The following is a 17417-nucleotide window of genomic DNA, read 5'->3' as shown; positions in this document are numbered from 1 at the left end:
GGTTGTAATGATTATATACAATTTGTTCTCCTAAGTCCCAATCTTCCCATCCAATTCTCCCAGACGTGCATAACCATAACCTTTCCGCAGACTGTCAAAAAAAGCTCTTGTGCCCTTGCAGCATTTCCGCAATTGCACTCATCGTGCTACTCATCGTGCTACTCATCGCAGTGGTCGCAGTAGTTTGAGCTCTGGCTAATATTATATTTGCGATCTCTCTGGGAAATTTGATTTGATCTGGCCTCATTAGGCGTCGCAGCCTTTGCGTCATATTTGCATTTAGGTGTCATATATGCACCGGTATACACATATTCGCAAAATCCAATAAAAGTATCCACATCAACTTCTTCGAGTGTTGCAACTCCACTTTGAGATTCGTTTCATGGATCCATTGCTCATTAGAGCATACAGAGGAGCCGATAGCGTCTTCACGACGGCGGGATGAATCGTCAGGGGAGTTTTTTTCTCACCGACAAGGAAGGTGAAGTGCGAAGATGAAATGATCCTATCATTGGCATTGTTAGTGAGATAAGACAGATATGAACTGTTAGTTAAGAAAACGTACTCTTTGTAGTTGACCATTTTTGTTGGTTTATCTCCGAGTAGAAGGAAGGACAAGGCGTTCTTCCAACAGTTTGGGGATACTAAAGACCTCTATCTCTGCTCCGATGAGAGGTGAGATGATTAAATAGAAAGGAAGAAATAAACTCAGTGAGCGCAAACTCTTGTGGGAAAGTAAGGCCTTCCTGGAAACCGAGTAGCAGATCAAGCAAAGGAACAGATTCAGGAGTCCGAGGAAAGGTTCTCTCCCTCAGAAGTTGTGGATGGCCCTTCAGTCGATAAATTCGATCCCAATCTAATTCGTACGGGAGGAGATAAAACCAGATTAAGATTGAAACTAAACTCTTATGGAAAGTGAGCGCCGTTCTTAGAGGTCAGCTAGCGGTCCAAGAAAAAGTGAGAAAGTTTTAGGTTGAAAAACGTGCGTCTGTTTAGGAACCTGTAGAGAGAATTCCAGTATGTTAAGCTATCCTTGGGTGATTTTTGAGAGAAATAAGTTGACTCATATCGATCGTGAGTCCAACTGCTTGGTGGCAAGCGAGGCTTCGGAGAATGAGAATCAAGTGGAAGTGATATACTTGTGAGTTTGAGAAAGGGCTATTTGCTCAAGCTACGGAGGGCATCTCAGTTGAAAACGTTGAATAGTATTCAGATTCCTTTGATTGAATTAATGTAATGAAGAAGAATAGGCCCAAAATTAAGTTTTATTGTCTCCAGAAGTCAAAGTGAAGAATGAACTCCATCATCAGGAACACCTCTTGAATGACGAATCCAACTATAATGCCTTCAACGCTTCCTTTAAAATATCAAGAGCAAGGTCGCCATTACCTGCGACAATATGCTCAAACCTCTCCTCACCAACCAACTTGTCAATGTGACACAACGCATACCGAAAACCCAAGTTTCGAAGAGGAGACTCTTCTCCTAGCTCATGTCGTGCCGTATGAGTATAGGAATACTCAATCAAGTCGAGAAGGATCTGCACATCGCTTGGATTCATGTAAAACTCACACAGATCTCCGTGCAGCTTGCTCAGGCACTGCCTCTGTAGAGACAGGATCTGGAACTCAGTAGCAAAAACGTAGAGCTTTGCATGAAACATGATGTTTGGGTTGACGGAGACCATGGCTGGAACGTCGTAGAAATTCAGGGATCTGAATTGTTCGAAGAAGCGACGATGGGAGGCGCTGTTGTTTCGCTGTGGTGAGATTGTGCGGGCTATTGGGCTGCGTGCTCGGAGGTAACGGGATCCACGTTCAATACTACCATCTTCCTCATCGGAAATGTTGACGGACAAGTCTGAATGCTGGCCATTCTGGACCACGGGAGTAACATAAGTACCTCGGTATGCAAACTCGGTGAAGCGTGTAAACGTTTCTGCTTCTACATGTTTGAGTACGATAGGTTTTTCATTGCTGGCTTGTTGAACGATAAGCTCAGCGAGGGGCTATGACAGATCTTGTACCACGGCGGCATGAATCGAGGTTTTCGTTCCTCCAACGACAAAAGTAACGAGGGATGACTGGATAATTCTGGGACAGAAGAAAAGAGTGTCAGCAACTTCCATGCATCATACAGGGTTCAGGGTAATTTAACTCCTTCCAGTTTGGCAGATTGGCCATGGCTAGAGACGTGTCAGCCTCTGTTGAGACTGAAGGATTTCAAAGGGAAAACTCAATCTGAAATGTCCTCTTGGTTGCCTTGTCTGAGACATGTTAGGTGCCAGCTGAGGTTAGCAATGACGAGCAGTTGTAGGATAAGGTCGAAATGACTGCAAGAAATAGACTAGGAATGAGAGGAGGGAAGACGAGTCAGTCTGTGTATTGTCAAAGAAAATTTGCAGAATGATCTTGAATAGTCTTGCACAATAATCGCCTATAGCAACCTAGTATAAACACAAGTAAGAGAAATGATAACAATGCTTTACAGTAACATTGATAGCATTGAAAATCTCTGATGTTATTTATCTAATCTAGCTTGGTTTATTCAATGCACAATATATCTAATAACCATTCATATTAGCATGAAAATCTCATCTTAGACAAAAATGTCAGATGCGTGACCTGTTTATCCGGTTTGTTATCTCTCGTATCCTAGATCTGGTTCGCGACAAGAGTTTCGAAGACCTTGCAGATCTGCACCCCGAGATTACCATTGATCGTTCCAAGGTTTAGACTGAGTGAACGCAACTTGGGTCGGTAGTTGGGGAATGATGGAAGAGAATTCTGTGTGCGGGCATCTAGACTGGATATGCCGCAGATTGATATGATGGCAACTTTGCACCCATTGAATGCATCTTGAATTGACGCACGTGGGTAGATCACTAAAACGTCCCAATGGCCAGGCGCCCTTCTGTGTAAGAACTAGGACTGGCCACCCACAGGCAATCAATCATAACTGAAAAACTGACTACAAACTATACGGATAATTCAACTGTCATTCCATAATGACATAGTGACTAAGATGAACCTCGTGGCTGATGAAAATAAAATCCGTAAAATAGCCCTAATAAGGGCTATCCGGTTAGGGTTATGTGGAGTCATACATACCTCAATAACCCCGTGTCGTGAAACGCTACATTATCCATCAACCTCGCTATTCTATAGACCAAGTAAGTGATATAAGTGAAATAAAGTGAAATTCTAGACTTTATCATAAACCCTTCGTCATCAGAAAGCACATGTCTAAAAAAAGTTGCTGCTAACATTTCCTCAAGATCCACTTCATATTAAGAAACCCACCGCTAGACCGGAAAATAGTTAGCACTATTTGGTACTACGCAAGTAATCGGACACGAGGCTAAACGCAATCTTCCGTTTGGGTCGTGAAGCAGGTGGATATTCATTTAGTTAACCATTATCTGATCTCATGTTGCTTACTATGTTATTTATATCCAAATTGTTTATAGACCTCGTCCCGGTAGTTATTTTCCCCTCTCTTTGCTTTTTCTTTTCTGCGGTCGTACAGGAATTCGCTAATATTCTTGTCAAAATGAAGAAGTCCATCGCTGTTGCGCTGACAATCGGCGCGAAGTGTGCGCTGGGGTTGGGTCTTTCAACACCCACCCTCCGCTTCACAGACAAGGGAACATTTCAAATCTCTATATTCTCAGATTTGCATTATGGCGAAGGTAAAATCCCGATCCCACATTAATTTTGGAGGGATGCTAACCCATCCCACAGCCGAAGATCTGGACTGGGGTCCTCAACAAGACATCAACTCAACCCGCGTCATGAACAGCATCTTGGACAATGAAAGCCCCCAACTTGTCGTGCTCAACGGCGACTTGATCACCGGCGAAAACACCTTCAAAGCTAATTCCAGCCACTATCTTGATCAAATCGTGGCCCCACTGGTAGGTCGCAATCTTTATTGGGCATGTACATACGGTAATCACGACAGCCAATTCAATCTCTCGCGACGAGACATCTTTACACGCGAGAAGCGATACCCGAATTCTCTGACGCAGAGTATGGTTCCGCCCTTTAGCTATGAATCTGGTGTGTCGAATTATTATTTGCCAGTCTACTCGGCTGATAAGAAGGACAAGACGCCGAAAGTGATTCTGTGGTTTTTTGATAGTAGGGGTGGGTATGAGTTTCAAAGCGTAGACAAGAATGGGAATGGTATTCCTATTGATGACTTTGTTGATCAGTCGGTAAGCCATCAAAAATACCCCTACAACTCCTACGATGAAATAGGCTGACTGTTCTACAGGTAGTCGACTGGTTCACCAAGACTCGCGATCACCTCAACAAGGTCCATCGTAAGACTATTCCTTCACTGGCATTCTTCCACATCCCCGTCACTGCCATGCTCGCTTTCCAGGAAACCCCTGGTCCCAAGTCGCATACCGAACCGGGTATTAACGATGATGTTCCGCTCGCCGGGCAAGGTCCATCCGATGGCTCCTTCAATTACACTGGTAAAGACAAGCCTTTCATGAAAGCTTTGGTCGAGACGGAGGGTTTGATAGCTACAATTAGCGGACATGATCACGGGAATGATTGGTAAGTTTTTACGCACCCGGCATGCAAATCGAGCCTGATCTAATCTTAGAATATAGGTGCTTCAAATGGAACACTACCCTCGCCGAAATGGACATCAAAGGCGACGGCGTTGTCCTCTGCTTCGACCGCCACAGCGGTTACGGCGGATACGGTAGCTGGACTCGTGGATCACGGCAAATCCTGTTAGACGAGAAAACATTGGGGAATCAGACTATCACATGGGTCCGTCTTGAAGAGGGAAGCGTCTCTGGTGCTGTGACACTGAATGCTACCTATGGCCAGGATTATTATCCAGCTGTGGGGGATACGTCGACATAATATAGACTTGGATAGTAGGGTTTAACCATCTAGGGTTAGATAGACCTCGGTTGTTAGACAATTCTCGCCCATGTCCAATCATAAGCCTTGTCCCCGCACTAGCTCTTACCAATCTGTTCCATTGTTTTGACTTCATCTCATCTTCATGTATGCAAACATTGGTAGATCTAAAACTATCAGGCATTAAACAGACGCAAACTAACTTACTACATATATGCATAATGTTAATGGACTTCATCCCCCGATCCCCGGATCCAGCTGTTCCTGGCTCATTGCCGCCTAGCGCGGACATCCCAGTTGCACCACCGCCATGGACCCTCAAAGCCAAATTATGGACGTTCATCTACCGCGACATTAATGAGACAAACACCTCTGAGCCAACCACCAGTCTGAACCCCAACAATGCAGCAGAAATATTACAGGATGTGCTCGCTCCCGGCTCATACAACCCCATGGAAGTCATTCATCCAGACGCCCTGCGCAGGCTCGACAATGGAAAATCCCAGCTCAACGGTATGGGCAGTGCGGCAAAAGCGCTCCTTATCATACGCTATGATGATTCGGATGTCGGTCCTTATGATGAAGTCATGGTCATTCCCGGTTTTTTTGTCAACCCACATACGGGGAAACGACATGCGAGGATAAGTAACATCTATGTTTCGACGGATGCGAGTGTATGGAATGGGAGGAGGAATTGGAGTAGGTTCCTTCTTCTTTTTCTTTCCTTGCGACATAATTTATTAATAGATCTTAAGATATCCCCAAGCACCGAGCACGCTTCGTCTTTGAACCTGTCGGTCAACGGGATCAACTAGTAAAAATCTATCACCCTGAAGATAGCGCTGCACCGCTCGACCCAAAAAGACCCTTTTTCACGGCTCTGTTGAAAGGGTCTGCATTACCAAACTTACCTTTACCAGCGATGGCACCAGCGGGTCTTGTGCAACCGCCTTTGGCAGCGCCCAGGTATCGCAATGAGTCAACCACAACCGCTGCTGTTATTGCGACTGATGACCCCAAAAATGGACGAGAGAATCCGTGGTTGATGATTACCCCGACATATAAGGGTTCATGGGGCTTGGCGTATATCTCGAAGGCGCCTACTAAAGGTGATGAAGAGAGCTTAGAATCGTATGGTGATGGAATCAGTCTTCCGAAGATGAATGCATGGTCAGTTGGAAGTTATTTCGAGGGGATTATTGACTTTCCGGCGTCAAAGATTGTGAGTTAGATTAAATGGCTCGGCTCCGATGTACATCCCATCTACACATAAACTATCATTAGACCACAAAGCGTTCCTGTCTCATTTCCACGGTATCGACTGTGTAGACGCCTGGTTGCCCCCGTCGAAAGTAGCCCTCGACGGCTCCTCCGGCGCATTCACATACGCACTCGGCCTATTATTCTCCTCATTCGACTTGGCCGCATTATACTTCTTAAATGCCTCCTCCACCAACAATCCAACTTCTTTTCTATTCCTGCCTATAATTCCAACACTCAACAACGACTCCGTCTCCTCAATCCAATCCTGTATCTTTCTATAGCCAATCTCATCCTTTTGGATTCTCTCGGGTAGCCCTTGACCACTAACAAGCGCCAACAGGCCCGCAATAACTGTATTCAGCGCACCCAAAATCGTAATAATAATACCATGATCACTCGCAAGCGGTCCCAGCGCAGTCAATGCAGCCCCAATAATGATTTGCGCAAAATGGCAGACCAAGACAACACACCACAGGCTGCGGAATTGCCACGTCTTCGCTCTCTTGGCGTTGATAACGGCCCGGTAGATGCCCATAGCTTCACGTCGGCCTTCTTCCATAGTTACAGTGTCGGTCGCGGCGAGGTGGTAGTTGATACCGACTGCGCGGCGGAAGATGATGAGCCTTTCATCGTCGTCGTCGCGCGGTGGGAGACCGGCGGGCGCGGGCCAGGCTTGGGCGGGGGCAGCTGCTGTTGCTCCTGATGCGCCATCCGGGCCAGTGGGCTTAACATCCATGGGTGGTCCGATGGAGGCGGTGGGTTGCGGTTGTGGTGGTGGTTGCGGTGGTGCTTGTGGTTGTGGTTGAGGTTGAGCTGGGGGAGTGGTGTCCGTCTTTTTGCTGCTGTTGCCTTGTTGCGGTTGACTCTGGGGTTCACTTTGTTTCTTCTTGTCGGTCTTTGGGAGCAGAGGCGATGATTCCGTCGGCTCATCGTGATGTGCATCAGCATGACTGTCAGGCATTTTGGACAGTAATTATTGTGTCAGTTACACAGCTCAACTTTTTCGAAATAATGAATATCTATTGTTAAGAAAAAAAGATCCCACAAGGCACTGTTCCTTGTGTACGGAGTATACGGTACGGAGCAAAGTCTGTAAAACACAAAAAGTTCCACAATCTTACCTTTTGTACTTCCAGGAACACCACACACACCCATAACCGTCAGGAGGCTGGAGTTTATACTTCCAACTACAGCAGCCAACTAACAAAGCCAATGATAAGGCCATCACCAGACTCGGCCTAGTTACACGCTAAAACAAAGTCCGTGCCGGCGTCACAGGCCCAGAAATGCCGGAGGTTCGGCGCTATCAGGTACTAAATCGCTAGTCAATCTAACCGTAGATTTAGGCGGGGAGCCGTCGCAACCCTAATGTCTTGGGGTGGGCGCGGTAGATCCACTGTCGATGCGGTGGTTGTCGTCTGATCGCGAGGAGACTCTAAAAACATACAGTCGTCCCGATGGCCATTGGTCAAATTCGCGCGTTACACAAGCACTACAGAGTAACTAGATCAGTCTTGTATGTATGTATGTATGCATACTACGTAGTGAAACGGACATGCTCCGTCTACCAATTCACTAACAGATAAGCGGCGAGAATATATCAATACAGCCCATGGTACATAACCTAACCAATACTCTGTACTACATATTTACTTCTCAAATATTCAACGCATCCGTCCCAAACCCCGTCCCAACCTCAGAATCCTGCGGCTGCATCGCATCCTGTACAAGAAACTGCTCCAAATCAAACTCGCGCAAACTCGGCATGTCAGCAATCAGATCCTCCAGCCACAGGAACTCTGCAGAATCAGTTGCTGGCATTGTCGTCGCTGCTTGCTGTTGTTGTTGATATCCATTATTTTGTTTCGGGCTACCTACACCCGTGATCTGAGAAGAGGTGTTTAGAGTGATAGCTGGTGCAGCCGAATGTATATTCAACACATCACGAAGCGCCTTTGCATCTTCCTCTTTTCGTCGCTGATGCAGTAGTATCAGTAAATAGGCTGTGTTGTATGCTTCTCGCATCATGGCGTTATTCCATGTATTCGCGACAAGTTCTAGTGTGCTCATCGCATCACCCAACAGTGCCAGCGAGGCGCGGCTATCAATCGCCAACAATAGACAGATCGCCTGAAACGGGACGTTAGCTACATGATGCCAGGGACTACTATCCGCAACCATTTGTCGGGCAGCGCGTAGTCCTTTGACAACCAAAGCCAAGATACGATCTGCTTGGAGGTTCAACATGTTCGATTTTTGAGCTCGGAGACGTCGAAATATGCATAGCATCAGATTTACTTGGGCCATGATGACGGGTGGTCGTTCTCGATTCTCGTCCAGAACTCGATTTAGATCGGCCTCGAGGTCTTCGACGCTTCGTGTCTTCGTGGGATCTAATGGTTCGGTTAGGGGGATCAATCCCAGGAGTTGAGATGTATAATCCCCGGCCTTGGGGGCGACGGGTTTTGTTGAGGCACCAGATAATGTGATCTTTGTTCTGCCAAGGTCAAAGGAAGCCCAGATATTGAGGTGCTGGGCCATCCCCCATAAACGGCGGCGAATGTCTAGATCGATATTCTCGTATTCCGAGGACCCCTCAAAGACAGTCCGGGATGGGGACTCGAGATGGATCCTAGCTGCTTCAATGAGATGCATTAATGAACAGCTCGCTAGCCACGTTGTATGCGGCAACGAAGTCATGCGCAGATACGCGACTCGCAACACCCAGCCGGTCACGGTATTTATTGAGGGCGGCGTCGACAATGAATGCTGCTCCAACAATGCTCTTGCTGTCTCAACGAGATCCGGCTCGAATGCGGATGGGAATCTCTGCGAAAATAACAAACCCAACGCTGCTACTCCACAAAACACTGGGTCATACGTATCATCGCCCACTTTTGCCGGGCTTGTTGTCCCCCATCGTTCTTCAAGATGGTGGAAGAAAACGTCACTATCAATGAATCCATAAGCATAAGCTACTTTCTCAAAGTATATCAATGCCAGATGTCGCATTTCAGCTTTCGTTAGAATATTAGTAACCCGTCTCCGGCTGCCGGGCGGACAACCCGCCAATCGATCACCAGCATTCCACGCAAAGAGATGCAATCGTGGCGCATTATACGGGTCAATTTTCAGACCGAGCCTTCTCACAAATGCGGCCCCGGAATTGGCCTCGAGTGATTCCATCTGAGTGTTGGCATTGTTACTAATGGCGGGCGACACCAGTCGATTTCTCGGTGTACCATGTAACTGCACTTTGTTCGTGGGCATGGGACCATGATCAGAATTAGGCGAGATAGAGCTGATATGACTGTGTTCTTGTTCCAATGACTGTCTTCTTATCGATGCCCTCTTCGACCCCGCGGACGCATAATAACAGTCATACTCAAACTGAACGCATGTTTCACATGGCAAATGGCCATCACATTTCCGCTTTCGAGATCTGCAAGGATCGCAAGCTAATTTGGTTCGTCGACGCTTACGTGGAGTCTCCATTGTAACTATTCAGCTATGCAGGAGGGTGCCAGCTGCGGGGCGGGAAAGTGGGAAAGGTGGAAGGATGTTGAGCAGAGGCAAGCGGGAAGTGCGGAAACGTCGGTTAGGATCTCATCTTATCAGGTGGTAACTGATTAGGGCTTTGTCGGCATCGGCGGAATAATCGGGATATGCGGGGAGCGCCTACATGGATTGATTCATGAAGTGAATTGTCTTTGAGGCCATTATTAGGATTTTTGTTACAAAATTGTAAATGAGTCATATCATACTTCTTTGAGTATTATTTTCCTTGGGTAACGGCCGAGTAAAGATGTGAAACGTTTGATAAATAAAGACGGCTTTTTCCAGACATGTTCTTTACTCATCCATAGTCACGACACACCAGTTGACACCAGGGATAAAAAGCCAGAACAAATCTGATCTACCTAGTTGTTTGCGCTTACATTCAACTACCTGTTGATAAACCTCGCAGGGCTTGCCATAACGGCAACAATCCACATCCAGAGTAAACCGTACGATCGTACCAGGACCATCATGATGGTCCCCCAGAAACAAATCGAGCAAGCCGCAAACGTGCCAGGCTTCTCGTCAGAACCCACCTGGATTGGTCCTGAGAAACAGATTGAGGAAACCTCAGACGCGTCCGAGTCGTCGTCAGAATCCGCCTCGGTCCTCCTCAAAATACCACCACCCCCAGACGGCGGCATCCTAGCATGGCTACACGTCTTCTTTGGGCACATGGTATTTTTCAACACAATTGGCATGACAAACAGCTACGGCGTCTTTGAGCAATACTACACTGAGACTCTAGGTCATTCACCCAGCACGGTAGGATGGATTGGGGGCATCCAAATGTTTCTGATCTTCTTCGGAGGCGTGTTTTCAGGCCGTGCCACTGACGCAGGCTACTTTCGGCATTGTTTTGTTGCAGGTGTTGTGTTGCAAGTGCTCGGGATTTGCCTTACCTCGTTTTGCGAGGACAAGCTTTATGCGATTTTCTTGTGTCAGGCTGTCTGTTATGGATTGGGTGCTGGTTTGGTTTTCACGCCTGGATTGTCGGTGACGAGTTCCTATTTTGCGAAGAAGAGGACTCTTGCAGTTGGAATTGTGGCGGCTGGTGGTGCTACAGGCGGGATGGTGTACCCTGCGGTCGCCAACGTGTTGCTGTATCATTCTGATGTGGGATTTGCCTGGACAATGCGCGTTATGGCATTGATTATGCTGATTACACATATCCCGTCTATGATCGGATATAGATGTTACATCCCACCTCGTTCTACAGGCCCACTAGTCGAATGGAGCGCGTTTCGTGAAAAGCTATTCGTCACTTTCATCGCTGCAAACTCTCTTTCTTTCTGGGGCCTGTACATGGCCTTCTTCTACCTCGGCACTTTTGCACGCAGCACAATCCATCTTTCTGACTCCTTGAGTCTTGTCATTGTGCTCAATGGCGCCGGTGTTATCGGTCGAATGGTCCCTAACATCCTTGCGCAGCGGTTCACGGGTGTTACAAACATGAACATCATCTGCAACGTCATCTGCGCCATCTACATATTCTGCTGGATGGCGATCGACAGCACTGCCGGACTGTATGTCTGGAGTGTCGTTTACGGATTGTTTGCCGGAGCCGCACAGGCACTGTTTCCAACTATGGCGACTCACCAGACTACCGATATGAGTAAAATAGGCACTAGGACAGGAATGGTGTTTACGATTATTAGCTTCTTCTGTTTGACGTCGCCGGCGATTGAGGGTGCTCTTATACAAATGGAAGGAGGGGATTATATGGCTGCACAGTTGTTTTCGGGTTGTACTGTACTTGTAGGTGCTGGGTGTTTAGTGTTGAATCGGTGGTTCAGGGTTGGTTGGGAGATGGCTAAAATTTAATATTCGATTGCATTTGGAGTATTTAGAGCATCAGGACTACTTATAATAAACCTTTTCACCTAATAGGCTAATAGAGTCTAATTCCGGATACACGCTACTGAATTGTAGAATCACTCAATAACCTCCAACCACTTCTCCCACTCCTGCTTCTTGCACCACTCTTCCACCGACCTCAACTCAATTGGCACGCCCAAATCACTCGGCTGCTCAACACTCTTATCAACTTTGTTTCCATCAAATCCAAACTCAACAAACCATCCTACCATGTCTATGGCATCCTCAACGTAATCCGGGTCACCAAGCTGGTCCATTTCAGGGCTTTTGTCAATGAACTTGACATTCTTCTCGAGAACCTGGGCTAGAATCTGGGCAAATTCACGGAGACTGAGCCACTTGTTGGCACCGATGACTTTGTGGCCGGGTGATGCGCGAAGAAGCGCGTCTATAATGACGCCTGTATCGTCAATAGATGAATACATGGGCAATGCCGATGTGGCTAGGGGCGCCGTGGCTGGTAGTATCAATGTGCCTTTATCCTTGCTCTATAACCAAATCAGTAAATCCCATGTAACCTTGTACAAGTGAATAATGGCATATACATACCAATCTAGGCCTAAACATCCCCCCGGCAGCATCAAAATAATTCTCCAAATAATAACCCGCATAAAACACATTCGTCTTCTCCCACAGCTTTGGGTACTTAGATTTCCCATATTCCTCAGCAATCGCTTTCCCTTCGAAGTGGTAAATATGGGAGTATTTCCCACCACTCAGTTTGCATGTATTCGGTAAACTGGAGTAGATGAATCTCTCCAGCGTCTCAACTTTTGCAGTCACATCGATAATGTTTTTGTTCTGTTGTACTTCTTGGTCTCGGCTTAGGATCCCGATTTTCTGGCCGGAGGATGCAGCTTTCTCGCGTAAGGATGGGTTGATGAAGAATTGCCAGAAATCGGTTACGCTGAAGATTGCGGTTGCGTCTTTGAATGCAGCATCGAGGGAAGATGGGTCGTCGAAGTCGCTGGTGACCATTTCTACGCCGCGGGCGATGAGGGAAAGGGACTTGGAAGAGGATGGGTTTCGAGTGACGCCGCGCAGTTTGTAGGGTGAGGAGGGTTGAGAGAGGAAGTAGGATATAACTGATCCTCCTTGGTTGCCGGTGGCACCTAGGATGACGAGAAGGGGTTTTTCTCCGGCCATGTTCTTTTCTTTCTTCTATTGTATGTGACGTTTGATGAATGAGATTATCTGATATGTAACTTAGAATTTGTGAGTTGGCGAAGGGTCAATTTATAGACATACTTCCACGTATCTACGGACGAATGTTATAAACTTACTACCGGTAGTACATTTCTACACTTTTCGTCCGAATAGATGAAATGGGCAAAAATAACTTTACATGCGAGCATCTTAGAATCTTTCCACGGTTCCACCTAGTATCTGTACATACTCATTTGGTCCATCACGGTAGCATAGCAATACGTTACAAAACCAGCTTGCATGACACTAGAAGGAGCTAGTATTATTAAGTAATGAGGGAAATTATAGCAGAATTATAACCAGTGGATATATGGAGGTCAGTTCTTCACGGTCCTAGAACACGAAGCAAGGATTGGTGTAAGGCTCGTCCGATGAGCCTATCAAGCTGAGCTAATCAATATGGTAAAATAACTTCAAATTGATAACTAGTTCCTACAACTATCTACCAGGTAGACGTGCCATACTTATAACTATGCAAGCCCTTTTATCCGGGTTCGTACGAAAAATCTATGGATAAATGTGGGTTTTATAAGACAACGTAGGAACCCATACCATCAAACACATATAACAAAGATCTCTGGGGTCCCCTTTGGGTGTTGTAAAACACTCAATGCTCTGCACCTTGAAAGCTCGCGTGCATGCGCTGCAACAGGATATCCTCCGGATCCGCATATCTTGCAGAGGTAGCATGTGTACAAATAGATACTATACCAGTACACATTCTTTTAGTATTTAGTGGCTAATCTTCACATGTATTGCCCCATGCTTGTAGATCCCCTCTGCCACCTGGATCAGGAGACTTTGGGTGAGGACCGGGGTAGTGAGCAGTTATCAATTTCGTGATCTAGTCAGCTAACCTGGATACATTTTGATTAACCATGGTTTTGATAAATGGAGAATCCGGCCTTCCCGGCCCAGAAGAATTGAAATGCTTCCAAGCATGTATCAAAACTCGATGTTGTGATGGAACCACCAAATCTGACCCTCGTATAACCACTAGATATACCGCCTAGACTTCATATTAAGTTATAATTATTCCACTATAATGTCCTCCCTGAATAATACAAGTTCTTTCTAGTGTCGTACAAGTTGGTTTCGTAACAAATATACCTCAGTACCTCCCAGAGCTAGATTGAGTTTAGTTCCCACGGGTCTGTATCAAATCCTCGCTCCAACAGTCCGGATGAAATCCGTTCCTATTTGGATTAGTTCCCACAGGTCTATACAAGACAGGATTCGGTGCTGAATCAGTTCAATTACTACCGTCAACTAACAGACATATGATAACAGCAGTGTTCCGCCCACAGTGCCGAGTGCCAAATTCTCTCATTCTATCTAGTTCACCCCATTATGACCATTCACAATCAACTTCAAAAAGATGTCCCCATGGAAATCATCATTCTTCCCTATCAGACTTTCTGAATACTCATGATATGATTGAAGTTTTTCACCCACTTCTTCTCCTGTTCGCACTCGAGCAGCCGCAATCCAAGCCTGCGGCGACTCTGCCATCCACAGACCCGCGCGACTATCGAACGGCAATGACTCCAAGAACAACCAGTTTGAGCAATATCCATACTGATAACTGGATACGGCCACAGTCATGGCGTATGACATGAGGATAGTTCGTCGAACACTTTCTGCAAATAGCCATTCCTGCCAGGGCGATTGGTCGCGCGGCATCTCGTTCTGCGCGGATGGGAAGAGGGCTTGTGTCCATGCGGATAAAGTATTCATGAGTTGCACTAAATCGAATTGTTCTGGTCCATTTGGAGAGAAAATGAAGGTCGCGAGATAAATCAGGAGTGCTTGAACCGCAGTGAGGGCTTCTTCCATGGGAACGGTCTTTATATCAAGGTGAAGCAGTTCATTAAAATTCCTCTCATTAACAGCATCTTTCCCTATCTCTCTGAACACAGCAATATGATCATAGCTATGATGACGCATTTTCAACTTCGGATGAGCAAAGGTCGCCGGTTTCTCCGCTTTCAGAGTCTCCGGGACAGTTTTAAACCCCAACCGAATAATCTCAAAGGCATCATTATGGCCCGGTCTACAAATGGCGGGGTCAACATCCTGAGGCCTTATTTTCAGAGTCTTAAAAACGCAGTAGCCTGGAGTATCGCAGTTTGACGGGTTGAATGAGAGTTGAGGCTTTAGTTCGGGCTTTCCAGTTGGGGCGTTTATAGGTTCTAGGTCGTAAGTGCATGCCAGGCCCTTTTGGCTGCAACGCTCGCATTTGGGTAGTTGGACGATGCATTTTCGTTTTGATACTGTGCATTGTCGGCATGCTTTGCGAAGGACGCTCATGGTTGGTTGTTTAATATAAGGCTATGGATATACTGAATACGCGTAGAGGATTTTGTGTTTGATGGAGAAGTTTCAAGGAGAAATATGCAGAGAAAGTGAAGTTGGATGATGGTGATGATGTTGGGTGGATTTGCCTTGTGGGGTTCCCACGTTATGGACGATCCGCGCCTGCACGAGGCTAATCTTATTTTAGTCTAGATCCCACGGCTCCATTTTTCCTCTATTTTCCACATATCAAGTACTCGATGGGGTTTGGAACACAGGGATGAATATAATCAGCGATAGTTACCAGGCTAAAATTGATGGTTGCACCGAGTTGTCTGCTGACAGGGTGATAAACTATCATTTTTATTGTGAAGAGTTGACGATCGTCGCATCAAAGGGTGAACCTTGAGGCTATAAACACCCAACCTTGGAATTCTTCCTGTAGTTTATATATTTAGTGGACCTGTTGAGTTTCAATGTTCCAGGTTGGCTGAATGTAGTCTCGCACTATTGTATTACTGCCTATATTGAAACGTAAGAAATCTTAAATCGTATAAAATCTGGCCGTTTACATGAGCAACAACATTGAAACGAGTTCCCAAGGAATCAAATCCATAAATGGCAGGTGCCTTTCGAGGCCCTTCCGTTTGGTACATTCCCGCCGTGTCGGGGCTGGCAACTGCCATCCATGGATGCCCGTACAGAGAGTCACCTCCCCTTCGTTGACCAATTGACATCTCTAAACCATTCAACTCACAACATACCTCATGCCAAACATCATCACGTACAAGTCATCAATCATGTCACATCATTCATCATACCGATATCGTCGTTTCGAGTATCAGCCGGGGTGTGGACGTTTCACATAATGACAGGGCTGTTGTCAACACCATCGCCCTCGACAATCAATCCCAAACGCCTTGCCCAATCCTTCCGCCCCGACTCCGCAATCAATTCGTCGGCCATATCTCGTCGTCGGTAATACTTCTTCGGCTTTCCCTTTACTTGGATCCTCCTTCCATACATGTGCATCGCTCGAGTCGTAATGTTGGCAAGGAACAATAACGCCGCAGAGAGCACAAACATGATCAAGATGATTATCTGATTGAACGTTCTGATGTTGCTCACCAAGGCGGTGTTGACATAAACCAATACCGTCGCGAGCGCGGTCAGACAGTCCTCGGCCATGGTTCTTTCGCGCCACCATTTGCCTGATGTGACGGCTTTGAGGTCATCGACGGCACCCTGCATTCTGACCCAGCAATCACCACTGAGGAGTATCAGAAGGTCTCCCCGTACGCCAGGCTCAGAAGCGCCTTTCCAACCTACATCTCTGGTACGACGGCGAATGACAAAGACATTGCACAAGCGAGCAAACATGAGAACTAGAAGACAGAACACACCCCACCATTCACGAATATAGAGGAAAAAGACTAGCACGACTGGAGACAAAATTGCGGAGAGCCAATAAAATATATGAGGCGCTAGATCTTTTGCTTTCCAGCTGAACGCCTTCCTCCCGTCAGTATTTGGGAGTACCTCGAGCGTAACGAGATGGCCGGTCAGCCCGTGTCTTTGGAGGAATGATGCAGTCGCCGGATTCTCTACACGAAAGACATAACCGCTAGTCATAGCGGCCACAGCCGGATACTCGCCGCCATTCAGGTCCGGTGCTGATTGCTGTCGATGTAGCCCAGGACATAGAATCAGCGAGTCTGAATATATGGAAGTACCAGTCAGGATAGTTCGTTGAGCGACAGCTGTTATTTCGGCTATCGCCACGAGACCCGCTGCATCTAGGGTTACATCCGGAAGGATGTTGTTCATGGTAAATGCGGTGTCTCGGCGCTGAATGTGCTGGATGCTGGTTGCGATCTGTTCGTAGTCCTTAAGTTTAGGATTATTCATGCAAGCGCGAGGAAACCGACTTACATTTATAGGGAGATACATTGTCTCTTCAAAAGGGTTGACTGTTGCTAAAAGTGTGGTTCAACAATGAGGTATTTTCAAGATGGGTCCGTTTACTGGCCGACGGAGCTTTCTGATATGGGTCTGCGACGCAGTCTGCGGCTGTATAGAAAGCTTGAAATTGGGGTCATCGGTGGATATTGATCCACCTCTAGGTGATCAACGACTCCATATTTGATCTTATAATTCTTCAAAGTCACACCACAACTTACACATCAACTGATTCAACAACATGAAACTGCCAAAAATGCCTAAGTCTTGTGGTGGCTATGAAGCGGGGCAGTTTTGTGTGAGGGTGTGTTGTCCGATGCCTATGTGTTGGGGCTGCAGACACTGCCTCGATATCGGATCACCCGTCGC

At 46.6% G+C, this 17417-nt stretch overlaps 9 protein-coding genes across 9 annotated transcripts; 3 read left to right on the top strand and 6 right to left on the bottom strand.

Moving 5' to 3' along the window:
* Positions 1-1336: 1336 nt before the first annotated feature.
* Positions 1337-2183, bottom strand: EYB26_007848 (uncharacterized protein; the record flags this gene model as incomplete). The annotated part of the gene is made up of 2 exons (XM_054267108.1): positions 1337-1980; positions 2138-2183. The coding sequence occupies 2 exons, from the start codon at positions 2181-2183 to the stop codon at positions 1337-1339; spliced, it is 690 nt and encodes a 229-aa protein (XP_054123083.1).
* A 1369-nt stretch (positions 2184-3552) lies between these two features.
* EYB26_007847 (uncharacterized protein) lies at positions 3553-4889 on the top strand (the record flags this gene model as incomplete). Its single annotated transcript, XM_054267107.1, has 4 exons — positions 3553-3691; positions 3744-4219; positions 4279-4571; positions 4628-4889. The coding sequence occupies 4 exons, from the start codon at positions 3553-3555 to the stop codon at positions 4887-4889; spliced, it is 1170 nt and encodes a 389-aa protein (XP_054123082.1).
* Positions 4890-5110: 221 nt separating this feature from the next.
* EYB26_007846 (uncharacterized protein) lies at positions 5111-6120 on the top strand (the record flags this gene model as incomplete). The annotated part of the gene is made up of 2 exons (XM_054267106.1): positions 5111-5588; positions 5645-6120. The coding sequence occupies 2 exons, from the start codon at positions 5111-5113 to the stop codon at positions 6118-6120; spliced, it is 954 nt and encodes a 317-aa protein (XP_054123081.1).
* A 72-nt stretch (positions 6121-6192) lies between these two features.
* Positions 6193-7113, bottom strand: EYB26_007845 (uncharacterized protein; the record flags this gene model as incomplete). Its single annotated transcript, XM_054267105.1, has 1 exon — positions 6193-7113. One exon carries the CDS (start codon positions 7111-7113, stop codon positions 6193-6195), a length of 921 nt encoding a protein of 306 aa, XP_054123080.1.
* A 695-nt stretch (positions 7114-7808) lies between these two features.
* EYB26_007844 (uncharacterized protein) lies at positions 7809-9422 on the bottom strand (the record flags this gene model as incomplete). The annotated part of the gene is made up of 1 exon (XM_054267104.1): positions 7809-9422. The coding sequence occupies one exon, from the start codon at positions 9420-9422 to the stop codon at positions 7809-7811; it is 1614 nt and encodes a 537-aa protein (XP_054123079.1).
* Positions 9423-10181: 759 nt separating this feature from the next.
* On the top strand, positions 10182-11534 carry EYB26_007843 (uncharacterized protein; the record flags this gene model as incomplete). Its single annotated transcript, XM_054267103.1, has 1 exon — positions 10182-11534. The coding sequence occupies one exon, from the start codon at positions 10182-10184 to the stop codon at positions 11532-11534; it is 1353 nt and encodes a 450-aa protein (XP_054123078.1).
* Positions 11535-11644: 110 nt separating this feature from the next.
* EYB26_007842 (uncharacterized protein) lies at positions 11645-12734 on the bottom strand (the record flags this gene model as incomplete). The annotated part of the gene is made up of 2 exons (XM_054267102.1): positions 11645-12076; positions 12138-12734. The coding sequence occupies 2 exons, from the start codon at positions 12732-12734 to the stop codon at positions 11645-11647; spliced, it is 1029 nt and encodes a 342-aa protein (XP_054123077.1).
* Positions 12735-14129: 1395 nt separating this feature from the next.
* On the bottom strand, positions 14130-15104 carry EYB26_007841 (uncharacterized protein; the record flags this gene model as incomplete). The annotated part of the gene is made up of 1 exon (XM_054267101.1): positions 14130-15104. The coding sequence occupies one exon, from the start codon at positions 15102-15104 to the stop codon at positions 14130-14132; it is 975 nt and encodes a 324-aa protein (XP_054123076.1).
* Positions 15105-15950: 846 nt separating this feature from the next.
* EYB26_007840 (uncharacterized protein) lies at positions 15951-17039 on the bottom strand (the record flags this gene model as incomplete). Its single annotated transcript, XM_054267100.1, has 2 exons — positions 15951-16964; positions 17022-17039. The coding sequence occupies 2 exons, from the start codon at positions 17037-17039 to the stop codon at positions 15951-15953; spliced, it is 1032 nt and encodes a 343-aa protein (XP_054123075.1).
* Between the last annotated feature and the right edge of the window lie 378 nt (positions 17040-17417).

The sequence above is a fragment of the Talaromyces marneffei genome, chromosome 6 (genome assembly GCF_009556855.1).
Source record: "Talaromyces marneffei chromosome 6, complete sequence".
NCBI lineage: Eukaryota > Fungi > Ascomycota > Eurotiomycetes > Eurotiales > Trichocomaceae > Talaromyces > Talaromyces marneffei.
Note: the sequence above shows the minus strand (reverse complement) of the source record. Positions and strands in the feature narration are given on the sequence as shown.